The 11,285-nt window shown below is 40.8% G+C and overlaps 1 protein-coding gene across 13 annotated transcripts in view; it reads right to left on the reverse strand.

Annotated features, from left to right (window-relative positions):
• NBEA (neurobeachin) overlaps positions 1-8,789 on the reverse strand; it is a 453,637-nt gene extending 444,848 nt beyond the window's left edge. For 9 of the 13 annotated variants that reach the window (XM_030944908.1, XM_030944837.1, XM_030944889.1 and 6 more), the window contains exon 1: positions 8,240-8,789. In XM_030944908.1, the coding sequence (XP_030800768.1) occupies positions 8,240-8,521 (282 nt within the window). In that variant the 5' untranslated portion in view covers positions 8,522-8,789. The remainder of the gene's footprint in view (positions 1-8,239) is intronic. The other 4 variants (XM_030944898.1, XM_030944872.1, XM_030944845.1 and 1 more) reach the window with 1 other exon arrangement.
• Between the last annotated feature and the right edge of the window lie 2,496 nt (positions 8,790-11,285).

An 11,285-nucleotide genomic window follows, 5' to 3' on the forward strand; every position in this document is an offset into this window, starting at 1 on the left:
TTTACCCATTCTCTCAACAATCTAATTCCTGCAATTAAACATGTTTGCTCCCATTACGAGTATGCTATGCAACTGGAGCTGACATAGCACTTAGCTCCATTTGATGTGTTTGTCCTACTGCAAGGGGCAGACAGCTTTCCTGTTCTTCCAGCTATAAAAAACATACATTTGACTTTGAGCAGGAATGCACCCCTGATTTCAAAGTAATCCTTTTTCCTTTTTTTTTTCAATTAAAAGTTTTTAACATTAACAGTGACATAGGGAGATTTTTTGCTCCCAATTAAATCAAGATTATTATTTTTTTTAATGCAGTGAGCCACACTATATATTGTTTAAGATTAAGGGTAAACTGACTGGTCAGACATGAGCAATACAAAACAGCTTGGCCTCAGCTGGGTCATTACTATCTTGAACGTGGCTACTATTGTATATTAAATGAAAGCACGTTTTATTTTTTCTTTAAGTTTGTAGTAGGAATCTGTTGCAACAGGTTTTATGGGATCCTTTCTCAATCAAAAGACAGGCTTTCAAATTCATATTTGTGTTTATATTCAAACTATTTTCTTTTTATGAAACAAAACCTAAAAAAAGACAAACCTGCTATAGCGGCTCTTAAAGCAGGTAATCAAAATTCAATAAAAGTTGGAAAACTTTGCATAATTTAGTATTTGTCACAGAATATGAAGACTTGTAAAGCAAAAAAATAAGTGAGATCACATAAAACTGATTACAATGCCTCATTGGTTTAGAAGAATCTGCTCAAAGAATTATTATTTCCATCCTTCTGTCTACACTGTCCCAGCACTACAAAAGCCATGAGGTAACAAAAAGCATGATGTGAATAACAAGTTCACCCCCAAGTGAATATTTTGCCATATCTCACTTCCAGCTAATTCCAAAACTTAATACTTATTCCACATAGTTAAGGAAGGCTTTCAACTGTTAAACAAAAGGGCAGTGAATGAAACATCATTTTGCAAAGACAGATGCCAAGCATTTGTAAGCTGTTGAACAGCATTAGCAACACTCGCATTTATACAAGCTTTCAGTGAATTGTCACATTGGAACAATTTCAGTGATGCAACCCAATTTTAAAGCGAACCAGGGTAGTTATATTATAGGGTTGCATTAAAATAAACAAATTGACGTTGCTGGTGTAAACCTCAGTAACACCAAAGCTACTTAGACTTATTTACCAAAGGTTATTATTTTCCATCTACGTCAAAAGTACAAAAAAATGCTAAATTGTAAAAATTAGTGGTATGCAATTTTAGCAATCAGTAGGCTGATCAGAAGTCAAGGTGCTTCTCTACTAGAAATAATAAATAATCTTCCTCTTAGACATTAATGTCATTAAAATCTTCTTAAACTGAATTTATGAAATTATAGTTCAAATAGCTGAAATCCCTGTTAATCCTATAGTTGAAGTGGATGTTGCTATCATTAAGGAAAGAATATGAGACTCTACACAAATAAAATATTTTTTAAATTTTTCATTATCTTTATGCTGATGATTATGTATCAGATCACTGTAGGACATCTATACCAAACTCTTGCAAGACAGATGTGGCAGGTAGGTCATCGAATTCAAAACTGATGTTTCAAGAGATCTGCTGCCTCTGATTATAAAAGCAAGTTCTAAATTTGATTCAGAATTAAAGAAAGCTTAAAGGTTCTGTCTATGCAAGAATTAGTAAAGCTCCACAATGGAGTGTTTCTATAAAAACAAATAGTAATGAATGATCAAATTTCACAAAAAAAAATAAATGGAACTTCATCAGAGTGAACAGACACTACTACAGTGACCCTCTGGCCATCAGGCACATTCAATATATAATGAGGTAGCTGATGCTGTTCTGTGTAAAGGACAATAAAACACTGTACACTAATGGAAGAGCAACAAATTAATCTGAAATAGATTTACTGAGACAGGCCAAAATACAAAATGGAAAAATGCAGAACCAAACAATGAACAGGTAAGACTAAGAGGCTGATTTAAAATAGCTTAAATAGCTTATTAAGTTAACATTCTGTTAATACTGTACACAGCATCTATCAGAAAAGATTCTGTTTTGCTACTAACCCAATCACAGATTTCATTCCACTTTGACTAAATTCAATACAGTGCAGAAGAGGAACAAACACTTTGAAAGGAATTCAGAGATGATTATGCAGGTTTTGGGTGTTAGTTTTTCGTTGGTTTTTTTTAAGATGCAATATAGAAAGTGTTTCATATATTTGAGATGTATGAGTGAACACACTGTAAAGCATTAACATGAAAGAAAAAACTGCACCACAGCCTCTTAGACCTCAGCCTTGCCACAGCCCCAACTTCTACCCCTTGGAGTGCTCATCTGAAAGCAGAGACAGGTGAAAATATGGAGGGCAGAGAGAACGACCAGTGTATAACTGAATACACAGCTAAATTCTTAGTCTTGTAAAACACATGGCTTAAATAGGGTATCAGGTCACAATTTCATAAAAATAGCATCTTGATAGAAAAGGTGCTAACCCTTTGCTTGGTGCAAAGGGATAAAACACAGGTAGAGTCTCAGGAGGGAGAAGGGGAAAGGCCAAGGATTGCAGGTGTTTTTTCAATACAAGTCTCACAACTTTATTATTTCAGTGTGACAAAAATAAAAAAGCCTCTAGGTATTCACCTCCCTTATAATCCATGTATTGAATCTTGTAAAGACAAGTGAGAAGTAAAATCAACATGTAAAGCTAAGAAGAAAATAGCTATTCAGAGTTAAGCATTAAGGAACATTCAGTTACATGCCAACATAACAGATTTTTAAAAGTTATCACCTATAGAAATATATCAACCCATCATACAAGAACCACAGCAGATTCCAAGCCACCTGCTGAGATACCATTAGTGCTTTATGACTGATAGAAGGATTGAAAAAACTTTTCAGCCATAAACACCTACTACCAAAAATGAAATAAAAAAGCCCCCAAAAATCAGTTATAATAAAATAATTAAATGAGCATTCAGTCATTCAAAGATTTTCTGTAATCAAAACTAAGTTTTTCACAGAAGCATTAAATAATGACAAGAGCTACAGGACTCTAAAGTAGCTGCCCATGGAATTTATGATAAACTCTCACATTAGATACTCTCTTTTCATACAGCTCTGGAACTTGCACAGCAATGTCCCGAGATTAGTTGGATAGATGAGCAGGATACCAAGAGACCAGTGGGACAGACAGTAACTTGGACAAGGACTGCCATCTTCAGTTAAGTATTACCTAAACCAAAACTCACACAAAAAGCAAACAAACAAAACCCCCCAAAAAATCCCAACTTTGAAATACCCCTTAACTTCACTTTTTTGATTAGTACCATCTATCAGCAGAGAATTACACTCAAAATGAGAAAGCTTACACCAAGAAATGGAATAAGATTCTCAAGCCTGCAAAGCTAGTTCCACAAGAAAAACAAGTCATATGACAGAGACTACAGCTCAGGAGGCCCACAGTTTCTCAGACTACAGCAGTGTCCAATGAACAAAAGTGTTTCTTCCTCCCCACCTGCAAGTAGAACTGTGACATGGGACAGTGCAGTAACCAAAACTATAAATGGATTCAAAGAACTCAGATACCAAAGCCAGTTATAGCTTAAGAAAACCCTTAACCAATCTCTGAAGAAAAGAAGTACCAAAGGGAAAAAAAAACCAAAAACATCTCTTACACAGGCCTCCCTTTACATTTTTCCTTATGACCACTACTACAGAAAGCCTGCAGGGAGAGAAGGATCTCACATAATTCAACTCATTTGCTCTGAAACTGCAAATGCCACTCCTACGAGTACACAATGTGACAGAGCACTAAAAAACGGCTTACCTCTTGTGATGGGTGACTAACACTGAAGTAGGATGGAACAGCCAAGAAAACGAGAAGAGCTAGGCAGAAGTGTGGGCTGCAGTCAACAAGAACAGAAAAAGACTTTTTGAACTAAGCCTGGTGTTTGACCTACTTCTTACAAGCACTCTCTAGCCTGACAAAACCCATATAAAAGCTTTCCAGATTGCACAAGGAGAACCCTGGTCAGCTACACCTGTATCAGATTGAAATCTGTTCACATCTGCATCACATCATCTGTTCAAGATGCACAGGCAAAATGAGCAGCTTGTTTCAGCACCAGTCACAACTTTTTAGTATCATTCAGCTTCCTGTTCACCTTGTTTACTGTGTACTGCCACATAATCAGCACTACAAAACACAAAATCACAGATGCTAGGAAATTCAAACTGGAACAGAGAAAGGTTCCTAAAAGCTAAGAAACAATGCAACTCACATAGTTACATTTGATCAAAGATGGCCAAACAAGAGTCAGTTCAAAATGTACACTGAAGAAAAAATTCCCAAGACCACTAAAATACTGGAAAAGCAGAGCATTGAGAAAGCAAGTCAGTAAAATAATAGAAGACCAATCAAGGTATATTAAAGGAAACTAATTAAAGCCATACGTGGAAACTCTGCTGTAGGAAATAAGAAAAACAAAAGTAGACAGAGTAGAAGAATAGGTAGACAGACTGACCCACTTCCACTTTAATATCACATTTTCTGGAGCACATGGTATAGAATTTTATTTTAAAAATCAGTCTAACAGAAATGAGAACATCTTCCGTGCAATAACAACATCCTTGAGAGCACCCTAAGAAAACTAACACAGCTCTTCAAAGGGGTCTCCTCGACAATAGAAGCACAGAACTGGTGTCAAAATATCTCCAAAGAGAAATCCCTTAGAGCAATTAGAGGATTACACATTTTTTAAGGAAAGCCCTTTCCAGTTTGGTGCTTTGCAGCACACAAGGGTCAGTGAACACACATCTCAGAGAGAGCATGCTGAGCCTGGGAATTCATATTAAACCCATGGACCAAAACCAAAATAAGCACCATCACAGAAGAATGCATGTGATACAATGAGACATTCCCTCCTACTTCCAGAAATGTAAAAATAATACCATATTATATAAAATTTTTCTAAAAAAACTTTCAGCTCATAGATTCTTAAGATCTTCTGACCTTCACAGTACTAACACCATCAGGTCTTTCTAAGGACAACTGAGTCCTTCATAGGCATTGGCATATAAAAGGCTGAACTCTCTCTCCACTGTCTTTCACGATAATGCTAAACAATGAAAAATAACACAAGCAGTACTAGATATTCTACAAAGCGACACTCTGCTGAACAAGTTGACCAGTTTGAACAGAACTTTGAACACAACAGGTTCTGAGGAAACACTAAGAAAAGCATCAAGAGAAACAACTAATCTCACAAACAACGGAGGAATACCCAAGAACAAAATACTGTCTGATCTGACAGTTCATTGTTAAAATTTGGCAAAGCTGAAAATCCAACAAGATACTGGACCACAAAGATTTTCAGCACTGTAAAAAATACACTTCCTCACCTCATAGATACAATAAATCACTACTTCCATCAGTATCAGAAGGTACTACATGAGTTAAGCCCAAAATCCAGTACTAGAGATCACAGTGTGGGCCACCAAAACAAACATGCAAAGGTAAAAACTCTTCAAGAGAAACCCTAAAAGCCCAGCTTCACAAGAAAGAAGGGTGACGACCTCCATGACAAGGGCAAACCAGAACAAAGTTTTGTCTCGGACATTTACTGCTGCTTCCATGCAGATGCAGGAAGAGTAAACAGATTTATTTAAGCTTTACACAAAAGACAGCAATAAACTCTGATAAGAAAATTTAAAAGGCATCTCCATCTTTAACTTCTGATTCTCTCTGATAATAAAACATCTCAGCTATGCAAAATTCTCACACTAAAAAGCTATTACCAAATGGCTTATAGCAACCCAATATGGCATAATGTAAGTTACATTTCTCTGAGAGACTTAACATATCAACTGATGTATCAAAACAAGATCACTGTTCACTCATTATCATACCTGCATCAAAAGTCATTCAGGAGTAGTACAGGTAAAGACTGAAAAAAAACCAAAACAACAAAACTACCAAACCAAATAGTTCTCTCTACCCCCAGCTACCCACTGAAGAACGCTTCTAAAACAGAAAAATGCACCTTACTTTAAGTTGCTACTAAAATCCTTAATACAGAATGAGATGATGTTTAGTAGTTTAGGAATATGTCATCAGTTTTACTTTATATCTGCCATATTCACTGCTTGTTTCACATGTGAGTAAATTAAGTTTAAAATATAAAAACCTAATTTTGAAGCATTTACTGCCCTGAGGAAAAAAAAATTATAGACACAATACAGCCTCTCTCTGCTTTGGGAATAGTGACTATTGTATATTAGAGTCCATCTGTTAAGTAATGACTGATCCAGGATGCAACGCTGCTGCAGCAGACTCACAAGCAGTTTCACATTCATATACATCTCCCAGTGCTGAGAGAACTGTTAAACACTCTTGTGTTTATTTTAAAATAGAAACATTGTTTTCAGCAACAGGAACTGATTAGTAGGTCTATCTTACATGCAAGCAATGGATGTCCTCCACATAGACACCAAACAATACTCTTAACCTCTCCATCAAAGACAAGGCAATGTTAATCCAGTTGCTGGTGCACTAACAGCCAGAATTAAAATGAGCTTAAATATCAGTAAGAATGAAAGAAGAAAGAAAACTAGAAAAGGATTAAACATCTTTGTCATGATCTACACAAAGCCAGTTACTAAAATAACTGCAGGTCATTAACTTAAATTTTGAGTGCTACATTTAAAGAAATGAGTAATAAACCAATGAAGTTATGATGACTTGTACCATACTTGTACCACACATACAAAGAACAAAAATAAAATTTACAAGTCACATTTCAAGCTGTCAAACAAACAGCTTGTAGAGATGAATGGGAAATATACCAGATCACTGTTCTGACATATTCACAAAACTATCAGTTTTAACCCTGTGTGTTCAGATTTGCCATAAATATTAAAATGATCTGACCAAATTACGTCCTTCCCTGCATGCTGCAGCTTTTCCATTCAGTCTGTGCTAGGTCAAATGCAAATAACTGTCAGACTGAAGAATACACCTTTCTAAAGTGTTTGAAACAAAATATATTCTTTACATGACTTTGTATAAAATGATTGGAGATTAGAAGCATTAAACTCATTTGAAACAAAGGCAGTTTCAATTAATTACCATTCAGTTTTGAGCAGTCATTTTTCTATCCAGTTTTATGTGCAAAATTTGAGGGTATTTCATTGACTGAACTGCTTCAAAAGCTTTGCTGCAGCAAATCTTGCATTCAGGAACAGCACCAAATTGCACATAATTGAAAGTGATTCATTTTTAGATGCACTCGCTTGGCTTCTGTAGGTTCCTCAGGCTTTGGTGTAGGTAGCGCAAAAACATTAAGTCATACAGTCCTGCAGTAACTCTTTCACTCCATGAAGTGAGCAGCTGACTAAGGAGCTACATTTTAGCATTTTCTCCTTGTTTCAGCTATTTACCTCTGTACAATAGTATTTCGTAATGCACAGACCTTGGACTAAAGTAGCAACAACACTTACTTTTGCAGACAAGAATGTGTCTTGGAAACAGGGCAGGTTATTAAGACTTGGGCAACCCAACCCAATACTGCAATACAACTAACTCTTTATTACAGATATTAAAGCGTATTAAATCCTTGCAAAAATCTCCCTTCTCCCACTTCCTCCACATAAAATGCTGAACTAGCTCTGATCTAACAGGGTTAAACCCTTCACATGTTTCAGCCACCAAGAAAAGATACCAGCTCAGGCTGGGTTTTTTTAATGCTTTTCAATTAAAACCAGATACTACATTCATGCCACTCTTCGTCTCAAGAGAAAGCTACTAGGTTAAAGGGCAGCGTCCATTAACACGAAATTGCAAATTACTTAAACTCCTTATTTTTCTCGCTGTAAATTGCACACACTACACTTCTGCAGGAGGCTGCCGGGACGAGGCACTGGGAAGGGGAAGAGTGGCCTGTCTGTTCTAGGTAGGGTCCTGCCTGGAGTTTAGGGAGTGCTGAGGGGGCTTCTGTCATACGCACGACGGACGAGAAGATGAGCAGGTCGCGGGATTAACGAGGAGTTTGGGAAGGAAGGATGGCTGCAGAAGGGCCGTACGTGTAGGAGGGACACGGGGGCTGGGAGGATGCGGTCCCTGCCGGGTGGCACAGGGGCGGAGGGGCAGCCCCGGCGAGAGGTGGGCTGCGCGGGCCGGTGCCCGCCGGGGCGTCACCGGGGCGGGGTGCCCGGCCGCTTACCAGGTTCAGCACCGTCTCCACGATGTCCCGGTTGCTGACCTCCCCAACCTGGATGAGTCCGATGAGGACGGCGAATTTCATCCGGATATTGCGGATCGGCACCGACGGGTTAATCATCCCCGCGGGGAGCACCACGGACCCGGAGCCCGACGCCCTCAGCTCCCCCATCACCGCGACGCTGCTGCCGCCGCCGCCTCCGCCGCCGCCTCCACCGCCGGCCCCGACGGAGATAAGTCCCGCGGGCTGCGGGTCCGGCCCCGACACCGGCTTCTCGCTCGCCATTTACCCCCCGCCGTTACCGGCACCTGCCGCCGCCGCCTCCCCGCCCGGCCGGGCCGAGCCGCGCATCCACCGCAGTCGCACCCGGCGGGGCCGCAGGGAGCCGGCCCGAGGCGCCGGCACCGTCCCAGGAGCCGCTCCCCCGCTCCGCTATAATGAGGGATTATTATGGGCGCCGATGCCCCGTTAGCCGAGGACTGCCCGACCGGGGCCGCCTCCCCGCCGTGGGGCCGGGGGCGCGGGCGGCGCCCAGCGCGGTGCGGCCCGGCGAGGGCGAGCGGCGCGCGGGGCGTGCGGCGGCGCGAGCGATGCCGCTGCCGCTGTTGTTGTGGAGCCGAACCCGCCGCCGCTCACGCCGCCATGTTGCCGCCCCCTGCCTGCGGTAGCCGCCAGGGCGCCTGCGCCGAGCCCGTCGGGGAGTGGCCGGGCCGGGCCCCCAGCCGGCCGGGGCACAGGTGAGCAGGTGCGCGGGGCCGCTGCCTCCCCCTGCGCCGCGGGCCGCCGCCCTCCCGCTCGGGGAGGTCTCGCAGGGCCGTCCGAAGGGACAGGGTGAAGCCCCCCGTGCGCCCGCCCGGCCGCACCCCGCCGCCCCAGGGCGCCCCCTGCGGGAGGGGCGGGTGGTGCCGCCGCACCGCCGGGACTGCAGGTGACGGGAGGTGCCGCCCCCTGGGCCCCGCGGCCCAGCGCCCTACGCTGCCCCCGGCCCTCAGGCGCTGTTCTTGCTGAGTGGTGGTGTTACATTACCTACGGTGATGTCCAGTCAACATCAATTTTCCCAAGCCCCTTGGTTACAGTGATGCTCATGGCAATGAGCATTTTTGTCAATACTCACCAGTACTAGAGAAATAGAAGTACCTCTGATGCTTTGAAGATACTCAAATTATTTTAATTGTTGTATGTGTTGAATAAAGTTGTATATATTTGCTCCATGTGTGTTGTAGTTAATCCATACCTGTTAAAAAAGATGTTCTTGGCTTTAGATTGACACTCATCACAAAGTTTGATTTTACAACAAAGCTTGCCCCCTGGTCGTAGAATATCATTCACCCCGACTCTTCTGTAGCCCCAAACTTGGGGTTTTGGCTGGATTGCTGGTCCTCCTTATATCCAGGTCTAGGTAATAAACTGCAAAAACACGATGAATCAGCAGAACTGGATCAGTACATCCTCCTAGATTACAGCAGATGCTGTAAGCTCCACTGAAAGAAAGAGGATGCCTCAGCTCTGTACTAAGATGCATTTGCTCTATGTACATGGACATACAGTATGATACATTTGCTTTTTGCCAAAGTCCATAGGTGCTTGTCAATACGTATAGCCTGGATACATAGACGTGACTAAAAGTGGTTAGCTGTGAAACACAGAACCAACATTATTTCAGAAAGCTGGAAAAGATGTGAAGAAAACCCAAAAGGTCATAAATGAAAGATAAGAAAGCACAATGTTTTCTTGGAAGAAATTGCTTTACAATTTGCACCAGCCACAAGCAGTCATGTATGATTCATAATAAAGGTGTACTCTCATTTCTTTATATTCATGGAGGTGCCAAAGGTTCCATTCTCACCAGCAGCAGAACTAGCAAAGCTGAATAATACACACTCAGTAAACTACTTTCAGGAATACATGACCTCTTTTGCAAAACTGAAGCCTAAGCCTAGAACTCCGTAACAGTCACTTAAAATTGTAACACCTACAAGAGCTAACCCACAACAGTCAGTTGTCTTGATTATTCTCCCATTCTACAACATCTGTATGGTGAGATGTGTTGCTATAAATAGTATTGTCGGTTGAAACTTCATGTTGGCTGATGGGTTGATTGGTTTTCTTGTTCCGATTCATCTCATAGTTACTGCCTGTCCTTGCCAAATGGGTAGGAAGCTGTTATAATTGCTCTCCTACTGGTAGGTATATTAAATTTGATCTCTATTGACTTACTGATTTTCACAAATCCCAAAATAACTTCAAAGCTTTGAGATCCATTGTTAAATTCGCTTAAAATTTGTCAGTGACTTGTTCATCTTCATGGTGGAATGGATGAACTAATACCGCATACCGACATAAACTTTTTTTTCACAAAAAAGCAGGATAACAAAATATAGTTTGATATATTTTATTTTCCGTTCCACACTTCATGCTAGTCTTCATGGAAGACTTCAGCCTTTTTCCATGTACCTAACTGCTGCAGTAACTCCTGAATACAGCTGTTCCATATACAACTGTCAATGCATTCCTCCACACTGAATTTCTGATAAAATTACAATCATGTGTTTCTTTAAAAGTGGTTAACATTTTCACTGCTGAAATCGCATAATACACTATATGTAGTATTAGGAAAAAAAAACATTAGAAGAAAGTTAATTCCCAACAATATGTTTAATAGCAGAGACTTCCCTTAGTTCTTAAACTCATATTTGGTTTTACAAATAAATTTTTCAAAATCATGTTCTCTTTATTTTTATAAGCTGGAGCGTTGTTAAGAAGTAGCTGTCTTCTCTAATCAACAGTGTTTGTTTTTGATAAGCAAACTTTCATTGAGGTGAGCCATTCATCAACTCATGTGAACACTATTGTAGCACTGGCATTCTGAAAGAAAAACAAATTTGAAACATTAATCTCAGCCCTTTTGTAATTGCAGCTCTGGTGTTCATTTGCTTCCATTCTAGCACCTCATCAGACTGAAAATTAAAGTAAGAGTACGTACACAACAAGTGCTGTAGAACAGGATTCATATATTTCCTTTAAAAATATTGTTTGTCTCATCTCCTTG

The sequence above is a fragment of the Camarhynchus parvulus genome, chromosome 1, assembly GCF_901933205.1.
Source record: "Camarhynchus parvulus chromosome 1, STF_HiC, whole genome shotgun sequence".
Lineage (NCBI taxonomy): Eukaryota > Metazoa > Chordata > Aves > Passeriformes > Thraupidae > Camarhynchus > Camarhynchus parvulus.